Source organism: Rhopilema esculentum, chromosome 7 (genome assembly GCF_057945365.1).
Source record: "Rhopilema esculentum isolate cy_ngs chromosome 7, ASM5794536v1, whole genome shotgun sequence".
NCBI lineage: Eukaryota > Metazoa > Cnidaria > Scyphozoa > Rhizostomeae > Rhizostomatidae > Rhopilema > Rhopilema esculentum.
The window spans coordinates 10,610,301-10,637,967 of NC_142821.1; the positions used below are offsets into that span (position 1 = coordinate 10,610,301).

Sequence of the window (27,667 nt, forward strand, 5' to 3'; positions counted from 1 at the left end):
CTAAATGCAAATTTTATCATGTAATTATGGTATATAAATGCAAATATCGTCATGTCTTTACCTTGACGCATTAATGATAATTGTAGTTTTAAGTCTTTCTCTAAGTAAAACGCTGCAGTACAATTCCAGCCAAACAAAATTTTAAACGGATAAAATTGTCGAATTTGATCACAATTTAGCCCATTCTGCTCGTCCGTTCCTTTTCCCTACTTTTCTAATTTCCTATCTTTAAAAATTGATTGTTTGGCTCCCAGTAAAACACAGTTACCCGGCGTACCATGGACTCCATTATTGAGTCTCAGAACTATAGTTAGAAACTAGCCACAACTCATTCTCTGCCACCGCAGCTGTCTACAATCTACAATACTATATCCCCGGATTCATGAGGCTGTTTTATCCAGGGTAGAAAACAGTAGAGTCTGTACGCAGTCACTTGGACAGAGCTGCATCCTACTTAGAGCCAAGCAATGAGTTTTTAATTCAACGTAACGGAATCGTAGGGAAAAGAAAACAGTAGAGCCGAGTTGAAAACAGTAGTCTGCACGCAGGCTAGGTTTCAAGCGGGTCAACATATTTTTGTGAACTAAAACAACAGTGCAAATATCACCGCTCAAAACGGATTTTGTTATGATTTTTCAATCAATGGATCAATATTTTTATCCTCTACCGCGAACCTCTACAGTGCAGAAGAACCCCAGAAAAAATTTGGCTATATCGTGATAAGATTTGCTGGTGCCAAAACTGTTGAATTTCCCACGACAGGAAACAAAATTCTACAACAGTATCTTATACTTAAAGAAAATGTGAAATTATTTACCGACACAACGAATACTGGCCATATTCTTCAACAAGTCATAATAGGTACAATTTCAAAACTTACTAATTTCTCTCTGGGATTTTCTTTTTCTTCTGCTATCTGGCTACAGTGTCAGATTGAAAATAGAATCTTCAAAATTTTAGCATCGTTCAATGAGCGTCACAAGAACGAGGGTGCATCCAAATGAGACAGCTATTTTAAATAAATATTTACAAAACTATTGTAACATAAGAAAGTGTCTAATAAGAATTGTTAAGGTAACGATTATTTGAAGCGGTTTAGACCTGGTCAAGACGAGTATCAATATTTTGAAAATTCTAATTTCAGGAAATAGCTCAGGAACTCGCGAAATCAGAGCACAAAACTGCGTTCTTGGACGGTCCTTCTTTTGAAAAATTTTCGAAATGTTTTCTAAATGTTCGGATATGTTGATATTCATTCCCGTCGATAATATTCCCAGTAATGCCAATGATGTTGTGAGAAACCAGTAAGAGACTTGGAATGAATGACGTCAGTCTAGGATGACCTTACTCCGGCAGATCTATGACAAGATCGTCATCTCCTTCGTAGATGTTACTATGGAAATCGGATGAGGCATGAGAATCTGTAGCAGGGCTAAAAATAAAGCATACATTTGAACAGTAGTGTTTATACAAACTGATACAAAAAGCTAACAAATACAGAAAAATTTAAAACAATATCTTTAACAAGCCGCTTTGACTTGTGTTTAGACAACACTGTAATAATTTTTGTTCGAATGCAACTCACAGCGAATAAAATAAAAATTGGCATTGTGAAGGATTTGTGAGCGAGCAACAATATGTTAAATGTTTTGATTTTGATATCAATCGTGCTGCTAGATGATAACTTTATCTGCTACAAATATTTACTCAATGGCAGTAGCAGTAGTGTAGTTGTTTTCTTGTTATTAAAACCTTCATTGAATACCTCCAGAGGAGCGAAAGCAAGTAACTGCTGAACTAATTCTTACTTTCAAGTGTCTTATCAAGAGAATTCATCACTGTCTTGAAATAATCATGTTCGAGAATGGCCTTATTTAAAGAAGCATATATTACACAGGAACTGCTTTTGGAAGTCATTCGAACTTGTGAACAATGAATCAACAAACGATTATCCAGGCCATTCTTATTCCTTGTTATAAGTATCAGGGAGAATAACCATGTTATTGTGTGTACTCAATATTCATAACCATGGTACTTATATATCAAAAGCGAGAATCTATCAAATGTTTTGCTGTACAGCAGATTAATTTTTATATCAAATACATGGTTAGGTCATGATTTGTTTTTCAGACCAATTATTGACAACCTCTCATAAGAACTTATCGAACCAAGAAAATACAAGTGTACAAGAAAGAAAATTACTTTTAGCTACCATGACAGGTACTGACCCGAACAAATTTCTTCCGCAAAAATTTCTGCGCAAATAGTTTCATATTCAAAAACCCACCACAAAGGTAAAACACCTTTCACAGATACACAAACAACTAAAATAATTCAAGTTTAGGAAAAAGAAAAATTACACATAAAAAACAATTTTTTCTTTTCTCTTTTCATTTGTTTCTAAATTTTCAACTGTAGATGCTTTGGTCAGAGCCATCGTTTCTCATTGTCACATGATCAACGATTGACCTAAAATTATCAGAAGTATTAATTTACCTGTCATGGTGTATGTTTGATATGGAATAGATTTCATCCTGGATGCCTGTTGATGCTGATGCAGGAAGGTGGTCGTTTGAAATACCAGATATCATTGGGTTTGGCTAAAAAACAATGATGTTGTTCTTTGTGTCATTATTTTGTTTACAATTATATGATCAAAATTAATCTGGATGATATGATTAATAATTAAAAAATTTGGTGATTACAATTATAGGACAATACAAAGGCAGATAAAGTATTGTAACACGGTAAAAGCATTTCAGGAAATTTTTGAAGATAACAGACAGCAGGAAATCTTCTGGGAGACTCATTTTGTGTATGATAAAAGCAATTGTGGTTCAAATTAAGAAAAACTGCACATTAAAATTTCGAATGCTTATTAAGCATGAATTTTTCTTTTGTTTTGTCAATAAATGCTTTTTCTCGACTTTTTCAAAAGACATTCTGGCCATTTCTTTCAGGTTCTCTGGAAGGAAATATTACCAAACGGGGCACAGTTTACTTTGATAGCAACAAACATTTCTCAACTTAAAAACATTGACATAGATAAAGATTATCAAAAAAGGATAGGAAAAGCATGGAGATTTTCAGCCTTTAAGAAAACGAGTTATCATTACAGTGATAGGTTGCAGAAACGATGGGATGATGTTTCGTTGCCATCATTTTTGAGTTGCACAGAAACGATGTGTGAACCAAAGAAAAGATGAAAACTGATGCTACCTATTAACTATGTTTTGGCTGATCATAGTTCTACTTGCTCGGTCAAAATCAAATTCCAAAGAAAGGAGACGCATGGAGCATAAAAACATTGACAACCGAAAATCGTATTCATAGCCTTTTATTACACAGAAACGTCCTATCCAAACGTCCTACAGTAAGCCAACCCTCCATGGCTGCTTTCCAAAATAAATGCTTTTCAAGCTAATAGGACTAGCAGAATCAGGCTGAAACTTCCTTTTGTAGGACAATAAACCCTACTTCAGATAGGAAATAATACCAAGATCATTCACTTAATTTCATTCATTGATTAAAACATCATTTGAGATTGTTATAACTCAACAACTTCATTTCTACCTGGGTATAAAAATCCATGGAACTTCTTGGCTGAACAGTGTTGCTCACTCTTGGCTGTGCAGGTGATTTGGTGGACTTTGCTGCGATAAAGCATAACATGAAATCAGTTAAATTGGATAAATTTTTAAAATGAAAGTAGAACACTCTAACTTACACTTTGAATGACAATTCTAGTGCCTTGAAACCAAGTGTATTTCTCACAATTAGATGTAGCATTTTCTTGCATTTAAGCAAAAAATTTTCTTGCAAGAAACAAAAACCGTGAAAAATTTTCTTACAATTATTTAATGGTAACTGAAAATAACATTAACGTCATGTTAAAAATGATTTTCATACACATGCAAAAACTTTAAGTTACTTCTTTATTGAAATAGAACAAGCTAAGATTATCAATACGACTATGTTGTTGGGAATTTCGTCATAAGAATTTTTTTCTTGTTATATTTATTACTATTACTTTTGTCAAATTTCACAATGATGCAATAGCATATTGTCGCCTTTCCAATTAAAATGTATTAATCCGTAACACGAAAGTATTTTTAAGTAACACAAAAACGCTGTAGGAGATTGAAGTGAGAATGGCGTTTTGAGTAGAGTTGTTATAGAGTTGGACTGAAGTGGATGGATTTCTTATAGCTTGCCAATCGAAGTTTACCAATTAATATATTTGCTTATTTTTCATCATTTTTGCATATAGTACAAAGATTTGCTTATTCTTGGGTCATTCCTCCTTGCTTCGTTACACAAAGATCGCTAAAACTACAACACCAAAGGCTACTACCTTGTTTGACATCCCCACCTCTGTGTACCAAACAGAGGCCAGATTTGACTCTACGGCTGACCATTTTCGAACATTGCTTTCCCTGAAGTAGTAAGTTTCTTACTTATAAACAAGAATTATTGGCTTCGGCAGGAGTAGGTTTTTGTTTACACACAATATTTTAGGACTGAATGAAAATTTAAGCATTTGGTTTCAAGTAATTACATCATTATTGCAGTCATGGCATAAAAAATCTTGGTTTGAGTAAGTGTTGTCCTTTGATCAAATCATATCTGGGCACAGTGAATTCCATGATGTAGTGCATTGTACCCATGTTTCATTTTAGGGGCAAACAATTTTCTTTCATGCTTGCTCGTTTTTCCTATCTTCTAGTCTTAGATCAACTCGTTACAAATATTGAGTTTCAAATAGGGACTGACGATGCAGCAAATGGCCTTTAATTATGAAAAGATATCACTTTAAAAAACAGATTCAGACTTTGGTAAGACACTTTGCTGAATGTATTTCAGAAAAAGAAGATACTTGGTAAGGCTGTCAACTGGGTTCTATGAATCGTGCAATAAAAAATTTGATAAAAAGCAAAATAGGTAGAGACAGCGCATAAAGTAAGGTGCAATCTAATTTATGGTTGTTTATTTGTAGCAAAATCATTTTATTCGAATTCATGGTTTCTTGTGATCATTCACGCTTTGTATGTTCATATTCACACTTTTTTGTATTCACATTCACGCTATATAAACTATGGACCGGACCAGCATTTCAGAACAAGGTAGAACGCTTTGAAAAAGGTAGAACGAAATTTTTCATGATCTGGGAACTTTTAGATTGAAAGAAAATAACAAAAGTTAGAATTGTAAACACAGAAAACATTTGATACCCGCTTTGTGACCCAGGTAGTTAAGTAACTAAGTGCCTATACTACAGTATTTTTTATTCCTAAACATTTCCAATGGAATCAATTTTCTATTGCATTTTTCTGTTGAGATGTGGTTAATTTAGCTTACTTATGTTCCTGTGTTTTGATAAACCGGCCTTGTATCGTCCATGTCACTTTCTTGGGTCACAAAAGATGACTGATGATGTTTGTAATGGTATTGTTCTGATCTTCAAATTTTAACGAAAGGTTGCAAGTCAAAGAATCAATCATATTTCTCTGAACTTAGCTGGAATAATTTCCCATCGGTATCAATTTTCAATAATGATTAAGGTTCCTTTAATTGCATAGGTTTCTGTGACATTCAACATAAACAGGATAAAGATTACCCTTGGTTAAAAGACTCACATTTTCAATCTGCTTGCATCTCACTTTCTCTACATTGTCTGTATTCTAGGATGAAATATTTGTTATAATGATGTAGATGAGTAATTAAAATTATTGTAGTTAATTAAAAATGTCTATATCATCTTATTCTTATATCCTTGCTTGAAGATTAAATTCTACTTCTAAAGAATTAACTGCTCACAAAGTTTTTTGGACTGGTCCATTTCCCAAACAGAAAATGAGGACACTTGCAAAAGTAAGTTGAAATTTATTTGTTGATTAGAAACTTCCACTGGAAAAATCTGGCCATCTTGGCCAAACAACTCTGCAAAATAATTCAACTCTATATCAGTGGTGCAAGGTATTGTCCCACCTGAACATCAAACTAAGAATGCAATTGATGTGCCTACAAAAGTTAAGACAATTTGCAGAGTGGCATCCTACCTTCTTGGACTTGACTTGGCTTTTTGTTTCTTGAGTAGACGTGCTGGGAGCACCATGTAAACTGCTAGATGGCTTCTTTGGTGGCCTGAAATGAACATTTCACAGTGTTGCTTGTTATGTACACTGTTTGATAAGAGGATCAATCAAGAATTTATGCTACCTAATTGCAGAAGATCTGTTATTCTAGAAAATGTCTACATTTCCATTTTTCCACCATTCATGCTTGTGACTTGTGCTTGTGACAAAAATATGCAAAACTTGGTAGGTCTACACTGAGCATTCTTCAACTGACAAAGGCATGCAAAATTTAATATCTCAACTGATAAAGGCACATGAAAAAAATTATTGACAATTTGCGTGTTGCAGATTAATGACAATTTGCAAAGCAAAGCACTTTTCCCTCTTCAATGACTTGTCAGAAACAAAGACAGATTTTTTTCTTCTACATTAAGGTATGAATCTTGATAAGAATATGGTATGTTAACATACTCTGCTATCATAGACATGCTTTTTATAAGGTGAAACAGCAAAACCATTAAAATGACGGAAATAAACACATTTTTGAGGTTGGAATACATACTCCATTGCAAATGACAATTAGACTTTGATGGAAACTTAAAATCAATTTAATAACTTTTCCTCATCCAGTCTGTCACAAAACTTGTGTGTATAACTTTTGAAGCTTACAAAAAATGGTAAACAATTTCAATTGTCAAAATGCAACATACACTGAATCATAATGATGTGCACTCATCTGGCTGTTCCAGTAACTCTGTGATGAACAAAATTTTAATATCTACAAATGACAGTTTGTTAATTATAAGGTATTATAAGTTAATACAAAAGTGTCTTTTAATCAAAATATTGATAAAAAATGTAGATATTAAAAATTACATGAGAAAAAATAGTAATATATGAACATCCAATAAATTTGTGTTGATCCTTGTCTTCAATAAAAGATACCAAAAGCCTTTGGGATTAAAATGTTTTGATGAATGAATCATTTTTTTCAGGGACAAAAGAAATATGATAAATATCCTCTGAACACAAAAGCTTGCTTTTTTATCAAGAGAAACCAATTGACTTTGCATATTGACTGCTTTACCGTTTGAAAATATTTACCTTCATATGCTGGCCTTCATCAGCAGATGATGCAGTATCTTCTTCATCTAGATTTGAAAATAATTTCACATATTAACTAATAAAATACTGCTGCTTATAATAAAACTGGCTGCTTATTGGTTAGAGCGCATAAAATTCAGGTCTCTCTTAGAAATAGTGATCATAGGCTTAAAATCCACAGCTAAACAGCTCCATTGGAATAACCTTTGTGGCACTTGATGTCCAAATATTTTGTTTTGAGTTAAAGCAAGGCTTTGCCCAGACTTTGGTTGCAGCTAAAATTTCTAAAAGAGGCCTGCAGATTGTGTTTTTACCCATTTTAAAAATATCTATAGTTATCAATTATATAAGAAGTCATAAAAACATTGATGGTAGCTTGCTACATTGTAATATATTTGTGACTCTGGGAAATTTTTTCAATAGAAATGTTTTCCCTTGAACAAAAAGATTAATTTACTGAAAAAAGTATAAGTGAGCAACCATTGTTTGCACTTGATAGACTTTTACATCCAAAACTTATCGAAAACTAGAGAATTGAGCAAAACTAAGTTAATTTGTTTGCAATTTTTCTCAAAACAGGCATGGGATCACTGTCCTCAGAACTTCAATTAACTGGAAGTTATGTGCAGTATAAACCATCTCATGTCAATTCATTCAAAGGGAAAATTTACCTGATGATGAAAACTCTGGTGGTTCATACTGTAGAAGTCTATCCAGCAAGAAGCTGTTGAAGAAAAGATGAAACAATAAAAATCAAGAGCTAGTTACAGTTTTACAAAAAGAGGGAGATATGATCACTGACCCAAGAAGAGGGAACCAGAACAGCACATCCAGGGACCGTTACTATCACTTTTAACTACCACTCCTAACAGCTCTTTCGTGTAGAAACATTAACAGACCTTTTCATTTTAGGCACACAGATACACATCATTGCAGCACTTGCCCATCCATATCACTTAAGCATTGGTTTTGGGAAATGGCTCCACTTCTGTTTGGGGCCCTCTATCTTTTGAAGCTGAGCAGGCTTCAAACTGAGAACGTTTCATGGTCTTGAAATACCACAAAAGCTTGATCTGGTCGTTTTTATAGATCAGTGGGTATTATCAAGTTTGTAGAACTATGATCCATTATCTTTTACGTGTTTGCACCAAATTTTATTCTTAGCTGCTTCATATATTTGCTTATTTTCTTGTAGTCAGACCTATGCTAGTTGCTTTCTCATTGCACTAAATTAACGTTTGTTACCTTGGCCTTGGTTTAATTTTGAACTGTAAATGGGGCTTTTAAGAACCAGGCTGGAAAACTTGCATATTCTCGCAGCAACACTGGAATTCTTTTGCTCACACCTCTAGTGATCCAAAATGTCAAAGAATTCATATACTATACTATAGTTATGTGTAGGATGGGCATTGTTGCTTGCAGCTCAAATACTTCCACTCATGGGGGCAGCCGAGAATGTTCCATTGGTCGCAGTGACGCATCTGCAAAATTACACATGTTTTCCAGCCAGGTTTGAGAGTCCCCCTCCCTCCAGAATTATCCTATAATTATATTATCCTATAATCCTATAAGGATTTATATGAAGCCTTACAAACCAACCTGTACTGTTATGTGTCCTTCCTTGCTATGTTTATTGTATTTTTGATTCAATTACAGCTATTTTGTACGTTACATATTTTGTACGTCCAGCATCAGAGTTTTTTATGTCGTGGTGGAAGTTAAAATCAACTGAACTGAACAGAACAAAACTGAGATGAAGTGGGTATGATGATGGACTCAAGTGATTACACAATTGAAGAAGCATTTCTATGGTACCTGTATCTCTGAACCTTAACCCTTGTCATTTTCCAGAAGCCCCCTTTCTATATATGTTTTCATTTTTACTGTTTATACCTTTTATCACGATTGACCCTGAGCAACTTTCTTTGAAGTCTTCTTAGCTCTTCTTGAAAACATTCTTGTTCGTATAAAAGACATCTAAGCTTCCTCTTCAAAGATCTATACTTTTGTTTGGCTTGTGGTCCTTCATTTTCTTCGGCAGACCATTGACGATACCCTCCAGCCATGTATTCAGACATAATGTTACAACATTTATGACAGGCTCACTTGTTTTTCAGAGCCTCGTTTTCCACAAGCGATGCCATAATACTTTAGCCTCTTAACCAGACTGCCTCCAGTTCGAGACGCTTAAAGTGGCCTAGGGAATCGAATCGCACATTGCACGTGTAACCTAAAAACATGGGCAAGAAGCAAAAAATCGGAAAAGCTAGACGTGACAAGTTCTATCATTTAGCAAAGGAGACAGGTTAGAATAATTTGATTAGATTTTTGACCAGAGTTCGTTTTATATTAATTCTTTTAGCGCCAAGCTTAGCCGGCTTATGGAATAGAAGAAATATAAGGAAGAAGACACATTTACTGGTTCGTGAGAACGGTGTGATAGGTGATGAGTTATGTTGTTAAGGATTTACTGGTTCGTGCCAAGATAAAAAGTGCCACACCCAGTGATCCCAGAGGTTCTTATAAATGCCACTCGCGACGCAACTGTTTAACAAGCCAACATATCACAGACGGACCACAACATTTAACTTTTCTAATACTGACAAAACTACGACATAAAACAACGACTGGACTGCAACTCCACCAACGTCATATACGCATTACAATGCAAACGCTGTATACATAACGGAACAAAAACTGCCAGTAGATTGGACAAACTAGTAGACGACTTAAAGACAGATCTAACGAACACCGACGAGACATTATCAACAAAAAAGATGACAAGTCTGGAGTTGCAGAACATTTCTGCAGCCAAGCACACACCATCAACAACGAATGAACCATGTTTGAACCATGTTTCAAACCAAGTTTACAAGCATTATGTAATTCCTGTAAAAAATCAAATTTGTATTTTCAAAAATTCAAATGTTTATATGGTTGAACCCTGATTTGACCTAAATTGGTAAAATGATTAGATGACATGGTCTAACCATGGAAAAACATGGTTGAAACACATTTGTTGAGCATGGTTAAGCCATGGTTCAACCATGAACAGGTAACCATGTATTGGCTATGGTCTGACCATGGTTTAAACTGAAATCATAAAAAGAACTGAAAATTTAAAAATTGTTTAAAATAATCCTGAACATTTCAGCTTTCAATATTGCTCAAGCAAATTTATGAAAAAGTAAAAATTTTGAAATTTTAGACATGGTTCAGCAATGGTTGAGCAATGGGTCCCATTGGAAATTTGTGGTTCTACCATGGTTAACCATGGTCATTTCGTTGCTCAACCATGGTGGGAAATGGTTGAAAACCATGGTGTAACCATGGTGTCACCATTGTCAGCCATGGTTGAGCAATGGTTTTTTCGCAGGGGCAGAACCACCGAACGTTAACTTTACAAAACAACCTATCATCTATCACGCCGTCCTCACAACCCACACCATGTTTTTCCTACCATTATAATCATCATCACCGCCATAACTATCATCTACATTCCAATATTCTCAGTTCCATCACAATTATTTTTATTATTATTTTTGTTTTTTATATTAATATTCACAGTCATCATTATCACCCCATTACACCCATATCTACAGCAACACCCACATTCCCTCACATCATCCACCAACCTTCCCTGCCCCACTTCCATCATCCCATTTTTTCTCCACTGCGCTGCATTCACACAATTTACATCCACCAATCCGGTATCACCATCTCGCATTTGAAATTAATTCTCTTGATCATTTCATTTACTCTGATGAAGCCCTGTATGCCGGGGCGAAATATTAATATTTGTTTGATTTTATTTATTTTGAAAACATTTATCTCACAATTTTGTATTCTCCTTGCCAGTTTGCTTTGTTTCTGAATTTTATCCTCGTATTTATATTATACGCAAGATTCACAGAATTTGGCGGACAACCTATCCTACAGCTCTTCCTTCTCACACAAGACTGCCCATTTGCTGCCAATTTTCTCTAAGATCTCGTTTGTTCAAGTATAAAGAGGTCTAAATTGTTTTCAAGCATCCATGTATCATGTTAATTAAAATCATGAGCGTACTATGCATGACGGCAGTGAGTATTCTGTGTTTTTCAAGACAGATCGTTTAGCCACTGCATTCAGGTTTCATCTTTCTTTCACTTCTGAGACGTGAAATAGAGGTTTGTTCTCCTTTGGAGAATTTTTTTACTCTGCATTCAGTTATCAATCACTTTTTTATTCATTCAATAAACCATTCTTTGTTTTATTGATTGAAGTTTGATGGTATGTAATATGGCTAGGTATATCATAATACTTGTGTTCTCAGAGTTTCACTTTTTCTAGGCTACAGAGCAAGATCTGCATTCAAGTTAATTCAGTTGAACAGAAAATTTAACTTTCTGTCAAAATCAAGAGTTCTTATTGATCTTTGTGCTGCTCCAGGAGGATGGTAAGTATTAATGGAAATCTGAAAATAATCTGAATCAATTCATGTATGATAAAATTTAATCATTGTCATCAAAATCACTCAGCCTGAAAGCAAAGTCTCCTCACTGATTTGTCTAATTGAAAATTGATGATCAAAAAATAAGAAATTCATTTCATGACTCCATTAATTACATTTTTGCAAATGTTTCTCATACATCCTCAAGCACAAATTTTCACCTTTCTCAACAACTTTTTTACAAGTGTATTTTCTAATTTTGTATATTACTTTGAACCAACAGGCTTCAAGTAGCTTCCAATTTTATGCCATTATCAAGCATCATTGTTGGTAAGTTTTTTGTAAAAAAATTTTATGCTTATTAAGGGGTGGATGCTAAATGTCATAACCTATTTTGTGCTAATTAATTATAAATGAGTTTCAGCTAGAACTTGATTTTGATTGTTCCAATCACTTATTTTTTATTACACTCTAATCGCTTTCACACAAAAATTATGTAAGAATTAATTTAGTTCAGAAAGTGAAAAAATCTATGCATAGAACTTCCCCATTCCTGTGCATCCATGTTATTGCCTTGAGCTTTTTACAGCATATTGGCACAGTTTTAATGATTTAGGCAAATAGAATCTCTGTCCTCAAGGGCAAAACTGGCAAGGAACATTGGTAGATCTTCATGTTGCTGTGTTATATTTAACAATTAATGTTTATTTGCATTGCTTCATATAAAGCAAGTATTGTAAAGTGTCATGTGCAATTGAAAATTGTTACTAATAATAAAGACATCTATTTTTTTGCAGACAATAGGTCTTATGTTATCTTTGATGGAAAATATTGAAGTATTTTTCCACATAATCTATTTTTAATTTCAGGGGTTGATCTAGTTTCAATAAAGCCAATAAAAAATGTCACTACATTTACATCAGATATTACAACTGAAACCTGTAGGCAGGTAAGAATATTTTTGAAAAACCTCTCATTCTTGTGAATTTGCAGTGAATCCTTTTGCTCTGAAAGTTTTAATATTCCTACAGCTTGTGTGATACAACTATGATCCCAGGAAAAAATAGTTGAGACTTTTCAAGAGAAGTTTATTTTTCTCTTTCCTTTCACAAATAACTTTCTCTCCCCCTATCAATGTTGAATGCATGTTAAAAGCACAAATGATAGAACTACAAATCCAACATTGATTCGGGAGAAAATGGCAGTTTTGAAGTTACCAGGGCAACATAAAGTACGAAATTGCAAAATGTGCATTTGTCTGAATAATTTTGTTTTTAACTGTAGATCAGGCTTGCACTTTTCATGCAAAAAAGTGCCCCCCTCCCTTAAATTTGATAATTTCTTTTTATGTCAATACTACTGTGTATTAAAATTTTTGCATTGGCTAAAACTTTGATATTAAGTACATCTTGTACATAACATTCTTTAGGTTTTTGATTGTATTTTGCTACTAATTCAACATTTACTTGACAGCAATTGAAAAAAGAATTGAAAACTTGGAAAGCTGATTGTGTTTTGAATGATGGTGCCCCAAATGTTGGAACTGCTTGGGTTCAGGATGCTTTCACTCAAGGTATGCAGACACACAAGATAAAATGCTCAGTGGAAAGTAGAAAAAGTTTTAATGCAGAAAGTATTTGGTTTTAGATAATAATAGGAGCCATTATTTTATATTTGGCACATAGAAATGTCAACTTGTGTATTTATGAACCTCATGGATATTTAATTATTCAAAAATGTTTGTATCTGATTACAGCCCAGCTAACTCTCTCAGCCTTGAAGTTGGCTTGTGAATTCCTGAACAAAGGAGGATGGTTTATAACAAAGGTATGTTCAACTACATGTTAACCCAAATTTGAATGTTTCCATATACTTGCATGCAGCTTCTCTTTATGGAGAAATTTCCCTTTTTGATATTTCACATCATGCTGTTTTTTAGTTCTCTGTAATTGAAAAGTATAACAACATCCTTTCCCCTGCCAACCTCGTTTTCAAATACATTTTGCCGTATTTTTTTATTTTGCTTCCTTGCCTGAAGTTACTACCAATTTTTTAGGTCTTCAGATCAAAGGACTATGCAAATTTGTTGGTAACATTTCGAGCCCTCTTCAAAAGAGTTCATGCAACAAAGCCGCAGGTACTTTTAATGTTTTTCTTTGGTCCATCATGTGTAAACACGTAATCCTGGGATTAGCACCTTAGAACCGTCCTGTTCTTTACACAAAATGCATGTAAACTCTGCCCAAAATGCATCAAGCACTTTATGACAGACCAGTAAACAGTAATTTTCATTATTTTTGTTCTCTAGATGACAACTCTTTATCTTGATAAGTTTCCCAATACTTTCGAAATTTACCTCTGGCTGGTTCCTTATAAGACATGAAGCCAAATGCTGCTTCCTGAAATCACTGAGATCTGTGCTGTCATTTTAGACAGCAATCATTGCACAAGGATTATTAATCTTGTTTTTAGACTTTCAGTGTTGAAATACGGTAGATATGTCTTAGGATATTAGAAAAACTTTGCCATGGAGCCTTGCACTGATTCTTTCCATTTCTCCTTGATGCAAAGAAAGCTGGTTACCCGCCTCATTCCATGTGCTATCTTAGTGAAATGTAGATTCATTTTGCATACCATGTGGTCCGAAGCATGCTGCTGTGCTGCAAAAGCAAGAAAAAAATCACAATATCTGGAATGCTTTTATTGTCGCTCATAACTCACAATTGCTCATCAAAATTATAGTAAGTTTGGATCTCATCTTCCCTTTCATGAATCTTTTAGTAACTAATATTAAACCTTTTTCTCGTAGGCTTCAAGAAATGAATCAGCTGAAATCTTTGTGGTATGCCAGGTATGGGAAAAATATTGATATTTTATGGCTTCACCTTCATGTCAACTAGGCTTTATTTCTATGGTTTTTTATTCATTCTTTGTCCACTGGAAACATTTCTTTAAATGAAGTTATCACCATGCTCGTATCCTTTGTATCATTGGTAATTTTTTCTATGAATGATAAAGTTTCATTGTTGGTAGCTTTTTCACGTAACTACAAACGTAACAAAGATTTGCAAATTGCCTCTTTCTATCAGAATGAAATTTTTTTGATAACTTCTATTTGATTACAGTTGTGAATATTGCATCTTAGAATGAACATATTTTGGATGATTGAGTTTACATGCTTCTGTTCTAGATGAAATGTTCAACTATTTATTTATAATGTCTTCCCAAAACCATTTTCTAGGGCTTTCTAGCTCCTGCAAAGTTAGACCAGAAGCTGCTGGATATAAAACATGTTTTTAAAGAGGCTGAGGATACTAAAAAGCAAAAAATCGACATTTTCAAGCCAGAGGTAAATTTGTTGTCATAGTATGAAATCAAACTAAAAGTTCTCGAAGTACATTCACTGGCAAAACTATGATCAGCTTGGTCCAGCTGCTGTTTTTTTGGGTTAGGTGGCAATAAAGATTCCAGTGTTTGAATATCATCGCATTCCTTGGAACAGGAAGAAATTCTTGTTTAAAATCAAAGTGAATAATGACCAGAGTTAAAAGTGGGGAACTGCAAGCATTTCCTAGTGTGATGAAAAGAGAGGAATTGATCATTATCCAATACGTTTTTGTTGTTTTGATTTCATAAAAGCTTTCCTTTGGTCATTTGTCACCTAGCGTATGAGTGCATGCCGGAATTGAAGCAGACTGTTAATTATTTTTAGCTAAAGCCATTCACTTTAAGGTTCCCAGTTACAAACCCCATTCTAAAACTTTGTGTTTGCGTTGGGTGGAATATGAAAAAGAAGAGGAAGGATTAAATGACTATATATCTTTCGTTGCCTTACCCACAAACCCATCTTACCATTTTATAGATTACGTTTTCAACCTCAACTACATAGCTCTCTATTAATTATAAACCCTTTTTCAATGTATGCCTATTGAATTTCGTTTAACGCAAAATTCTTATTTGATCAATTTTTTCTCCAGAAACACAAACGCCAGAGAGATGGTTACGAAGAAGGCAATTACACCCTATTCACGTCGAACAAAGTCTCTGATTTTATGTCTTGCGACAACCCGATTGAAATGCTCTCTACAACAAGCCAGGTACGCCTCATAATTCAATAATGGTAACAGGCATGATGTGATCTATTTCCTTATTCTGTACAATATGTATTTGTCCTACCCTGACAATTTCAGGACTTGTATCAATGTCTGTAATGAACTAAACTCGAGATACTCACCTTGTTTCCATGAGCCTTAGTTTGTTTTCTCTGATCTCTGAATAGAAATCTAAATCTCTTCAGCGATTTCTTTTTTCATTTTCCTCAATAACGTTTCTCGGTTAATAAATCTAGAAAAGTAGGTGTATAATTCTACTGTTAAACTATTATAATTGAATATTTAATGAAAACTACTGTCTGTTCTGTAGATGTATGAACAAATGCTGACACCAAAAAACTTCCTGTTATGTAACTGCAAAATTTGAGTACAGAATGACCTCTCATTTAACACCTATTGGTCAACTAAGTTCCCCTTGTACCAGGGGAATGACAACTAAATGCGATAAAAGCTACAGAGAGATTAGTTTTACAGTTGCCTGTTGATCGCAATAAACGTTTTAACTTATAAATATGTTGTGCTACACTCTAAAGCCAAAGTAAATCGCTCGAAAATATTGCATTTACAGATGCTCAATAGATGTTCAATAATTCTAAGTGAAGTCGTTATTTTCTATTGATAATGATATTTGAATGATATTCATTTGTGATTAGAATATTAATCATTAATTATATTGTTTTCCAATTTATAGCTGATACTAGACGACGAAATAATTGCCAGTCATCTTTTAACAACCCAAGAAATAAAACTATGTTGCGAAGATATCAAAGTGCTTGGAAAAAAGGAACTGAAGTAAGTGCTAACTGAAAAATTTTAGGTTATTAACTGAACTTTTAGAAACTAGCGATTTTAGATTTGCACCTGTGTGTACAACGCAAAATCAAGCAAATATTTTTTAGCAAAATGCCACGTGGAGCCAAAGGGTTGAACCCTATCCAAAGCAGAAAAAGTTTTTTTTAGCTTGCTACTACTATCCATTGAGACACAGTTGTTTTATGGCTGCGTTGAGACGTGATGGATTTTTGTTAAAAGGTCTAATCGGCTGTATTTTAATGTACTATATTTTCTCTAAATTTATATAGTAATTTAAAAATGGCTTTGAAAAAACAAATAATTTGAGACATACTAAAGCTTTGTTTGACACTCTTTATTGTATAAAACGCCAGAACATAGATCGAAGAATGTGATTTAGGAAATATATATATACCCAGTTGCAGATTGTAAGTTGGCCTATCTCGATCCACAACTGTAAATAAATAAATATATATAAATGTATCTTATCTTACAGCTTTCGATCTATGTTCTGAACTTTTATGCTCTAAAACGTGTCAGACGAAAAACTATAGTACGTTTCAAAATGTTTGCTATTTTTAAAGCCATTTTTAATTCTTGTACCACCAATAAATGTATCAATTTATTTGCCAGCTAGAAATTGCATTTCATGTTTTTTTTGTTGGAGTATAAAACTTTATATAACAACCAAAGATGATTTATTGATATTCAAGTTTGTTTTTTCACCATTTTCTGATAAGCATCATGTCTAATATCTTTTTGCATGCACAAACATTGCTCATTCAGCTTTTTCTATCTACCTTGAAATAAATGAGTGCAAATGAGAATTGAAAAATTAGCAACTAGAATGCAAAGTAAGTTATGGGTGTTTTGGTAAGTAATGCTTTAGAAGTTTCTATCTGATGAATGTTATAAGACCTTTAAACATGTTAGCAACAGGAAGATATTGTGGTGCATGTTAGTTTGGTTCCAATAACAGTTTTGTTTGTATCTGTAACAGGAATATTCTGACCTGGAGAAAGAAGATTCGCAAAGAGGAAGAGGCGAAAAAGGCTGACGGGAAAGAGTCGGAGGAACCATCTGAGAGTAATAAAGAAACCGAAGAGGAAACAGAGGTTTGTATCGCAACTTCAAAAAACTTTGATCTATTGTTGTTTTAGGTAAAGCTCAATATAATTTTGTTTTAAAATGTATATTTTGTGGGATTTCACCTACCTCAGATCTTAAAATGCAGAGAATTTCCAAGTATTTTTCGAGAAAGAGATATGCCAGTATAATTTGGTATTAATGTATGATTGATATAGTCAAGTCATTACAGAGCATTTTTTGGAGACGGACGATAAAGCTGTATACCAAGACAAAGTGTTTTTGTGCAAATTTAACCTCTCCGTCTCATTGTGCTTTATCTCAAATAACATGTCTTCTTTCTTTGTCTTAGCAAAGAACTATCGTCTTTCTTTTTATCTATTTGAATCTTCTTCATAATGTATTTTCGATCACCAGGAAGCTTTAGATAAAATGATAAAAGATCTGAAAGAAGAAGAAAAACACGATGCAAAAAGGTAATTCCTTGTTACGTTTGTACTGTCCATTGTCTTACAGTGCTCACTGCACTAAGATAGGCGAATCCAGAATCTATCCAAAATCTGCATACACTGGCTGCCAAAAGTAGTCGGAACACCGAGATAAAAAAGCTCATTTTTCTTTTTTACTTTATATTTCAAGAACAAGGGTCCTCATTCCCCCTCCCCCAGACAATGTTGGAACGGAAGACGAACATTTCACTAGAAATCTGATACACGGTTTCAGCTCCAACCTAATGATCTCGTAATGATTTTTTCGGAACCCAACATTGTGTAGGGGGAGGAGAGACATTAAATAGAAAAGATGATAAGGGTATTGCAACACCTTCGGTGGGAATTCTAGGCAACTCACTGTGGTTTGCAGCTGGTGCTAAATTTTACGAATTAAGTCAAAGCATAACCATATAATATATCCATTAATTTTGGAGTGGAGTGTTCTTTCAGATGGATTTGTTCAAATTTGAAAGTTCGAAAAAATTATTTTAAAGCGTCGGCATTTATTTACATCGCGGTTAAACGTACCTTGTGCAGTTGGTATTGCCGTTGTTGCTTTGAGGTTTCGTAACGAAGTATGATCTTTTCGGGTAAACCTCATGCAAGCAAATTTTTTCCAATTCTGTATCCTATCTTGGGTATATATTCTTTTCCAATGTGCTGAATATTTTTTATGGATAAAAAGGTACGATTTTCATAAACATTTTATGTTATATTCTAGATTGTTTTTTGTTTCTTGTTTTCAAGACACCGTGATGGAAACAATGATGATAATTGGCATTTTTAGAACATATCACCTCGTATGGTCAGGGCCCCCGAGAGGAGGGCAAGGGGGTAAAATAGCCCCAGGGCTTCGAGGCTAGGGGACCTGATCTCATCAAGTAATGAATTCTATTTAAAAATAAAATTAATTAAAAGTAACAAAATTATGTCCATAAATAGTAAAACATTTTAATCGAATGAACGAATTTAAGCTACTAATTTAGAGGGCGTGGTCGCAAAACTTTTCTGCTCCCTTCGCTCGCAGGGACCTCATTTTCCAGTTTTTTCCTAGGGCCTCCAACTTCTCTCGGCGGCCTTTTTAACAGAAAGAGATAAGGATAATTGATTCATTACAGGAAAAAGAAACATGTCCGCGAAATGAAGAAGAAATTAAGTGAAAGACTTGGGAAGAAAGCAGCCGGGGATAACAATGATGCCTTAGAAATGGATCTTTTCAGGTTGTCAGCCATCAAGTCCAAAGAGGTATGTAATCTCATTAATTGAGGTATGTAATGTTGTTTTTCTATATAAAATGTCACGTGCCACCAAAATCTCAATTAAAAGTCGCGTCTACGCAACATACATGTAGTAGAAAGCCGCATATAAGAACTGGCATTTTTTCAGTTGAGCCCATTTGGTTTTTATTTCAATAATCTTGTAATAATTTAGTATTTTCTAAAAGTTTTATCTTATATCAGTTGAAATTGAAATCTTTCTTTAATCCTGGTATGCCATCTTTTTAGATCTTACTTTTTCCTGATTTAACTAATTTTTATATTTATTGTGTCTCAGTATTCCAGAAAATTGAAATTGATTTCAATATCCATCATTTGAACTCGAAACCTTGTCTGAGAGTTCGTGGGCCAAACTGGGCCAAATACCATTTGTGGTTTGCAGGGTTTTTTTAGAGTAGAATCTTGTATGTGGGTTTTTATGCTGCAAGTTACGTCCAAAGTTTTTCCCGGTAGTCAAAATCTTGTCAGTATAGCCTCAAACGACGGACACCTCCCTTTTGTCTGCTACCTTTACCACAAGGTTTTTGCTGTGTGGGGTTTCGTTTACACTGAATCACTGAATCAAAATGAACAGTTTTGAAGTGATCGTATAGTTAATCACCTAAGGTGTTTTATTGTCGTTCAAGGCCAGTTAGGAGCCATTTCTCTGTGATCAATCGCGTTTCTTTAGGTTCACATGGGTCTTATGTTCCACGTAATCAATAAATTATTAGCAACCATTCACCCTTTGACTATGCGTGGCTCATTTCTACTGCAGCATTTAGGAAAGGTTGAAAGCAAAGGTGAAGATCAGGATGACAATGACGATGAAGAGGTTTACCACGAAGATGATGAAGATGCGCTGGAATTCGAATTAGATGGAGGTTCTAGCAATGGCGAAGAGAGTGACGAAGATAATGAACTGTATGATGATGACATGTTCGGGCCTAAGCGTCCAAACATGGAAGATGAATCAATCAAGCTTACACAGGAGCAGAAAAAAGTTGTTGAAGATTTGAAAAAGAAGCACAAAAAGTATGTATTTATGATTATAATGCTTGATTTGTGATTAAACGTATCTTATGTTAACTGGTGATTGGATGTTACTTTCTTTGTGTCTGTCGATTATATTATGGTTTATGCGATGTGCAATCGGAGCCAGTAAGAGCCCCCTTACACTTGCATGCTTATATCTGCACAGCATTTGCTCCGTCCAGTCTCTCCAATTACACGCTGACGCTAGAGTTGCGTTTTTAACGGGGCTTTATCTTCTTTATTATAAGAAGGTGGGTAAAATACCTTTGAGGTACGAATTTGTAACAATGTCAGTAGCCAAGCACACGCGATCAAATATAAGCCTTAAATTTTCTTATTAAAAAAGTGCCCAAGACCCGAGAACATACAACATGGAGAAGTAGCTGATGAGGGAATTTATTGCTTTTGCTTTTTATAACTGTTGCTGTTTGTAAATTGCTTGTAAAATATTGTTATGTAAATGCCTTGTTAATCAAACGTCTCAATTTATCTATTGTTGTATTATCGCCTCATTTCCTTAAGCCTTTGTTTGCCTCCATTATCAAATGTTTCACGTTAAGAAACCTCTGCCTACTGGATTCAGATATGAGAAATCACAGGCTAAACGGGATCTTTGGCTAGTTCTGTGTAGAGATAGATGTTTGAGATGTTACAAGCTATAATTACTCAAACAGATTTGTTTTTTGTAAAGAAAAACTGATTTTGGAATTTTGCCTAATCTACGATTGAAGTTCTAATCAAATCGTTTTGTCGATTTTAATTCACTTATGAATTTGAAATTTAATGTTTTGCTGGAAGCAATCTCAGGCGTTTTAGGTTTACCATAGTTACTCTGATTTTTCTACCTAGATCGGAAGCTGAAAACCCACTTCTCGTCAATGTGAAAGTTAAAGAAGGACCCGACAAAACATCGCAATGGTTCAAGAAGGTAAGTGAAGTTTTTGTCCAGTTTTTCCTTGCTCAGACTTACATAGTATTCTGTAAATGCTTGGATTTAATCACTGGTATTTTAATCACGAAAATGTTTCAGTTACTCAGCTGTTTTGAGCACTGAGTCGTTTTGTCTGGTCCATCGTCCGGTTTATCGCTTATATATCAAATATCTTATCACTGCATGCAGTTGATCATTCGAGTGAGTGTTAAGAAGGGAACATGGGGATAGGATTTCCCTTATGGGTATTCAGGATGCACCAAGTATTAATTTTGAATGCTTCAAGTGGATTGATATAGGCTGTAATGGAAATTTACAGATTTTTTTACCTTAAAGATCAATCAGTAAAAATTCGATGTCGATCTCATTCATAGTTTTGGAAAAAATTGCAGTCATACAAACCATGTTTATAAGAGTTGTGAAAAAGTGTCCAGAAGGACGCCAAAACATTTTGTCAAAACAACGTTGTTTTCAATTTTTGTGCAAATATGAATTTTAATTAAAATTTTTTATCACAAGAAAGTTAATAGAAAGGACGACTTAAGGACGAGCAACACTAGGTTATCATTAACAAAATTTGTTTCAAGGAATGCCTTTTGTAAAATTGATGATCAAGTCAGCCATTAGCAATTGTTGTTATCTGGTTTGTACGAATTCCATTGCGTCCCGGGTTGGTTTCCTGGTTTCCTAGTACCTTGATAGTGTTGACATATTTGTTTGATCCTAACTAAAACTGTAATGTCCCCTCCTCACATACGAGAAACATAATTTTTTGGTGTACTGATGTTATTGTAAAAGAGTGAAAACACATAAAAAGAAAGTATTTGTTAGTATTTATCAAAGAGCAATATTTATTGGTATTTATCAAAGGAAAATATTCATTAATATTTTAGATTGTAAGTTTGGTTTTGGATTAGTAAGTAAGATATAGATCTGGTGGAATTAAATAGTAGAATTTAAATGACTATAATATTGTTTTTTGCTGTTTTTTTTTCATAGCATGCTGTTTATTTGCAATTTTTTCCCATCAAATGGCGATTAAGACGCAACTGTTATGTTTTAGGACGTTTTTAAATCAATTGAGGATGAAGAAGAAGAGGCTGAAGACTACGATATCGAGCAGATAATGAAAGATCACAAAAAAAAGGGAGATGTAATCATCGGTGATTATTTAGATAACTTTTTTTAAGGTTTCATCGGCGAGACTCGTGTAGACTTGGTTGCAGGCTACTTGAGCTGTCGTTGAAGCTTGTCAAGCCAGGATGTGGATTGAAATGGTTCCATGCGCATGCTCCTTGATTGCTAAATAGTCATGGCTCGTTTTTAATGCCAAGATTTTCACTTTAAGAACTGGCCCTCCAGTACCTGGAACGCTTTTGTTTATTCGAATTGAAGAGACTAGCTATTTTGTTGGGTATAATATGTAATTCCTAAAAGGGAAGCGCTGCTCGTTGAAACAAGATTCCACTGTACTGTATTTGAAAGAATTCAGCTTCGTGGGTAAAATGTGGATAATCAAGACATCAGTCTTTGTTTGCCAGCTTTCCTTTTTAAATAGAATGAAACCGTCCACTCTCACTCGTGGGACAATTTACATGTGGAGTTCTAGAAAAGTGGGTCGTGTACCCCATCCATTTGTAGTTATAAGCTTGGGCTGTTTTTTCTTCAAGGCGAGCAGACAAATGAGAAGCCTGAAAATGATAAGGATACTGTAAAAAGCAAGAAAAGCACAGAGAGCCTGAAATCAAACGAGAAAGACGAAAAACAGGGCGAGGATATGAATGTCGATGACGAAGGAGAAAGTGACGATGATGATGATGATGATGACAGTGATAGCGGCGATTCTGAAATCGACGACCGAAGCATCTCCCAAGGGAGACCTAAACCCGAAAATAAAACACAAGGGAAAGAGGGATCGTTTGAAGTTGTGTCACAGAAACATCAAGGTTTGTTTTTTCTCATTTTTCGCGGTGTTGTTTTTTCGCGAAAATCAAAGCTTTCTAGGCCTTGTTTTTGTTTTTATCAAATGCTCCCACCCCTGCTAAACAAAAGCGCGTGATTTTGGTCTTTCTTTGTAAAGATTTCTAAACATTTCTTCATTTGCTGGTTAGTTTTATTTCTTTTTGTTCACAGAATAATGTACGAAAATTGTATGATAATATCCGCGGAGAGAGCAGTTAAACATTTGCCCGATTTTCAGAGTTGCAACTAAGAATCATTCTATTTTATCAGTCGCCTAATTATCGCATTAAGCATGAAACTCGAAATTGCAACCATCCTGCTCCTCACACCATGTACACCTCTGCCTATACGCCATTGAGCAATATATAACAGACCTGTAAAACTGTATTTTGCAAGAGCGTGTATGTGTTTTCTCTTCTATGATAACTTGGTAACTTCCTCAATGTTATACTTTCTATTTTATAGCCGAGAGGTACCTCACCCCTGAGGCCCTAGCACTTGGAGCTGCCATGGCAACATCAAGGAAACGCAAAAGAGATATTATAGATGACGCCTACAACAGGTAAAGATTTTTTTGAAAAGCATCTTCCTCTCATTGATTTGTCTCAGTATTTATCACCATAAAACAACATAAGGTCTGCTGCCGACGCTTCAGGACGACGTACAGAATGTGCTACTGTCCTGAAACCTGCCACGGGCCTTAATTTCAACCTGACCAAGCCCTTTTATCCCTTTTTACTTTGAAACCATCGAAAACTGACGATTCTGTTCAAAGGCTTTCACCAGCCCCAACGAGCAGTTACTTGGCGCTTGTGAAGCACAAAGCTCAGCCCTGTTGCAATCCCACTCTGGATTAAAAAACCTTGACTTTTTTCATATGTTTTCAGTTGTAGGTTGTGGTATTCTTCTTTCTTGAACAAACACGTGACCATCTATTTCTATCTTGTATTGCTCATGCTTGCTCGTTTTGTCTCCCCTTTTGCTGTGTAAGATGCTACATTTTTGTTGCTGGCCAGCAATTGAGTTGAATTGAATTGAATTGAATGAAAATCTTTAGAAGTGTTTGTACTGTGCTAATACGATCTACCCACCGCGGTACAATACTGTTTCGCTATTGAAAATGTACGGTATAGGGGAATCTACATAAGCAAATCTCTGATGTCTTAGACACGCGTGAACGGGAATGAAAAGCCAGTACATCAGGGCCAGTCTTTTTACTTGACTTTTACTTGATACGTGATTTATTCTCAGATACTCGTACGGTGAAGAAGAAATGCCGTCGTGGTTCGCCGATGAAGAAAAGAAGCACACTTCAATCCAGCTTCCAATTTCCAGAGAGGACGTTTTCTATTACAAAGAAAGACTCAAGGCCATTAACGCAAGACCGATGAAAAAAGTGATGGAGGCCCAAGCAAGGAAAAAGAGAAAGGTGTGCTTCGGTTTTAGTTATTTGTTTGCGAAAATGTTTTATCGCAAATGATGAAGTACATCGCCGCTCGACACATCAGAAGGTGAGCGGAATTTATGTCCAGATGTGGATCGTAGGTATCCTGAGAGGTGGAACGGCGTACTTGATTGGTTTTATCACATCTACCAATCAGTGGCCGCTAACCCAAACAGAGTGAAAAGCTAGCGGTTGCATTTGAAATGTCCCCATATAGTTGGTTATGTTTCGCCTTTTTTGGCAAGAGCAAAATAGAGTAGAAAACATCCACGAGTATATTTGACAAATTTTGGTCGCAAAGCCTCACATCAAACAAAATTTCTATAAAAGATGCTTTATGCGAAAAATTTCAGGGCTATTAAAAGTCCCCCCGCCCCCCCCCCCTCTCGAACTTTCTCGCTTTTAAGGATAGTTGTACTAAGAACCTTACGTTTCATCTAAAATGTGATTATCTCCCAAGAGGTTATTTTAAAGGGGAATATCTGCACAAAATATATTTAGTGGGGGATAATTTGTTTAAAATGTCTCAAAACATTTGATCGCACATAACTGCAAAGCATTTTGTAAATAGAAAGAAACGGAAGAAAAAAAAGAGTGAAGGAACTGAAAGCATCTTGAAATGAAAAAAACGATCAAAAAACTTTCACTGCATGTCACAAATATGTGTTTTTGCATGTGGATTTCTAAGGACAAAAAGTTCTTTTTTTAAAAGCTTTTAAAAATATTGTTAAATATAAGTTTTAGTTTAAGTTTTAGTTAAATATAATTGTAAAATACAGTTCAAACATCATATCATTTTCTCAGTTTAACACTGCCTTCCGAAGCTAGGTAGTAAAAACTGCAAATTATAGTGCTCTATATATATTCAAATAATTACAACAAATTTTGCACAGAATAAACACTTATTCGAATCAGGTTAAGTAACTGTCAAAAGAAGCGATTTTTATCACTTGAAACGAAAAGACCTGTGTTAACTTAGAATGGATAATCTGAGTATAATAAATGCGGCAGTGTGACTAAAGATCTTGAGAAACAAAGGTTTTGCCCCAATATAATTTATTTAAAACATTTTCCTAATCATAGTTAAGCAAACAAGCGACTAAACCTTTTCATCTGATACTCTTCAGAGTATAACATATCAGAACATGGATCGAAAACTCTACACTAGGAAATATATACACCCAGTGGTGGATCAAAATAGGCCAATCAGAAATGTGAGCACTAAATCAAAAGTTGCTTTATTTTGTAATGAGAGAGAATGTAAGCGATTGACATGACCAGCATGACATAAGCAGGACTAAAACCGGCGGTCAGCTACTCTGTACGTCATACGGCTGTTAAATGGTAGGAATGTTTTGTTTTAGACGATGAAGAAGATGGAAAAGGTTCGCAAGAAAGCAGACACAATTCTGGATACACAGGATGTATCTGAAAAAGAAAAAATGTATCAGATCAAATCGTATGTACCACATATTTCTTTATCTGATATTTCTACCAACGTTACTTTCCAAAGCAATCTAGAGTTTAATTTTTTGTGTTCAAGATAATTTTCAGTTTAGTTCTTTTGGAAATCTTCTTCAACAAGTAATAAAATTTCGTTGAATTTTTTATAGGATATACAAGAATGCCGGACTGCTGAATAAAAAGAAAGTTGAAAAGAAATACGTGGTTGCAAAGAAAGGACTTGGTAAGACAATTTATCATTAATTTCTGCTATTAGTGTTGTAGTAACAGTAAAAGCAGCTTCTTATATTGACACCTCAGTGCAATGGTGTATAAAAATCTCATATGACTTATATGAACTAAAAACAATTTCCTCTTATTTATAGCTGGCAAGAGATACCCAAGGCCGTCTGGGGTGAAAGGACTCTATAAGGTTGTGGATCCAAGAATGAAGAAAGATCTTAGAGCAATGAAAAATAAAGACAAAACAAAAAACAGGGGAAAGAAGGGTAAAGGAAAAAGAGGTCGATGAACAATATTCTTAATCATTTGCGGGTTAAGCAGCTATTACCTGAATTATCACGTTTATATACGAGCTCTACGTATTTGCATTGCGCACCAAATCATACATTGTTACAAAGTCCTTCCCTGTTGAAGAAGCCAAATTCTTTCTAGCTTGTTTTTTCAACGTTTCTTTCAAATATATGTTTTCATTCGGTTCCTTGTCTGTCTTGATTTTTAAAGAGGGGTGTTTCGAAAATAGCCCAGCTAGACTCCACGTGTCCAAAATGCATATTAGTTTCGCCTCTTGCCCAGTTGTTCGGAGATTCTTGTACATCTTTATCGGTGCCATAGAAACAGCTGCGTCACGGTGCCAAATGTACTCTGCATGGGTTTCGCTTCTGGTTATGTTTAAACGGCCACCAGCTGTTGCTATTTAGTTATGTTCTTAGGTTAGGCCATTAGGGAAAATAAGATTCCCCAAGATATGTTACGGAGGTATGCCACGAGACAGCTCAGTTGGGTGTGACTGTGCGTGTAAATTATCTAGTATCTTCTTTATTTTGAACGGATTGGTTGGCTTAAGTATCCAATTTCAAAGTAAGACGATTTATAGTCTACTCATCGACATTAAGACAAAATCCCCATTCGCTTTAGCACTCTCTAGGGGAAACGTTTCTAGGTGGTATTGGAAGTTTCTGTTGGTATGCGCAATTCATGTTTAGCAGAAATTGTACTAAGTGATAAAAAACAGCATTACTTCCAGATGTGATTTGTAACCACGTGAGCTTATCAGCGAATGTATCAGAAAGTTGTTTAAAATTATGAGTTCGAAAAAGAATCATTTTGAAATTATAGCTCTTACTAAGAGCTGTATCTAAACTAATAAATTTTATCAACCCATATTTTCAATATTTGTTCAATGCTGTAGTTGTCTCTTTGAAATGCTAAATCACAGCCTTAGACTTAGACAGAAGTACCGTATTTATTGGAATGTAAGC

The 27,667-nt window shown here is 34.8% G+C and overlaps 2 protein-coding genes across 2 annotated transcripts; one reads left to right on the plus strand and one right to left on the minus strand.

Moving 5' to 3' along the window:
• Positions 1 to 997: 997 nt before the first annotated feature.
• Positions 998 to 9,319, minus strand: LOC135683844 (uncharacterized). Its single transcript, XM_065199208.2, has 10 exons — positions 9,075 to 9,319; positions 7,853 to 7,905; positions 7,182 to 7,228; positions 6,788 to 6,831; positions 6,060 to 6,144; positions 5,637 to 5,681; positions 4,355 to 4,436; positions 3,574 to 3,653; positions 2,497 to 2,600; positions 998 to 1,432 (listed from the first exon to the last, which is right to left on the minus strand). The coding sequence occupies exons 1-10, from the start codon at positions 9,257 to 9,259 to the stop codon at positions 1,345 to 1,347; spliced, it is 813 nt and encodes a 270-aa protein (XP_065055280.1). The 5' UTR covers positions 9,260 to 9,319; the 3' UTR covers positions 998 to 1,344.
• A 14-nt stretch (positions 9,320 to 9,333) lies between these two features.
• On the plus strand, positions 9,334 to 27,589 carry LOC135683835 (pre-rRNA 2'-O-ribose RNA methyltransferase FTSJ3). Its single transcript, XM_065199193.2, has 23 exons — positions 9,334 to 9,486; positions 11,514 to 11,619; positions 11,897 to 11,943; positions 12,483 to 12,562; positions 13,087 to 13,186; positions 13,370 to 13,440; positions 13,670 to 13,750; positions 14,423 to 14,464; positions 14,855 to 14,962; positions 15,591 to 15,710; positions 16,417 to 16,517; positions 17,518 to 17,632; positions 18,021 to 18,079; positions 19,213 to 19,339; positions 20,129 to 20,385; positions 21,235 to 21,313; positions 22,380 to 22,479; positions 22,987 to 23,262; positions 23,744 to 23,840; positions 24,530 to 24,707; positions 26,087 to 26,181; positions 26,336 to 26,409; positions 26,552 to 27,589. Exons 1-23 carry the CDS (start codon positions 9,420 to 9,422, stop codon positions 26,695 to 26,697), a joined length of 2,526 nt encoding a protein of 841 aa, XP_065055265.2. The 5' UTR covers positions 9,334 to 9,419; the 3' UTR covers positions 26,698 to 27,589.
• The last annotated feature ends 78 nt before the right edge of the window (positions 27,590 to 27,667 follow it).

Coding starts and splice junctions, on each gene's coding strand:
- LOC135683844 (XM_065199208.2), bottom strand. CDS start 9,259: ATGTCTGAATACATGGCTGGAGGGTATCGTCAATGGTCTGCCGAAGAA. Junction 7,906..9,074: donor AGGGTCAATCGTGATAAAAG/GTATAAACAGTA, acceptor TTTCTTCAACAG/CTTCTTGCTGGATAGACTTC. Junction 4,437..5,636: donor GATGCAAGCAGATTGAAAAT/GTGAGTCTTTTA, acceptor TTACTACTTCAG/GGAAAGCAATGTTCGAAAAT.
- LOC135683835 (XM_065199193.2), top strand. CDS start 9,420: ATGGGCAAGAAGCAAAAAATCGGAAAAGCTAGACGTGACAAGTTCTAT. Junction 19,340..20,128: donor CAGCCATCAAGTCCAAAGAG/GTATGTAATCTC, acceptor TTTCTACTGCAG/CATTTAGGAAAGGTTGAAAG. Junction 24,708..26,086: donor AAGCAAGGAAAAAGAGAAAG/GTGTGCTTCGGT, acceptor GTTTTGTTTTAG/ACGATGAAGAAGATGGAAAA.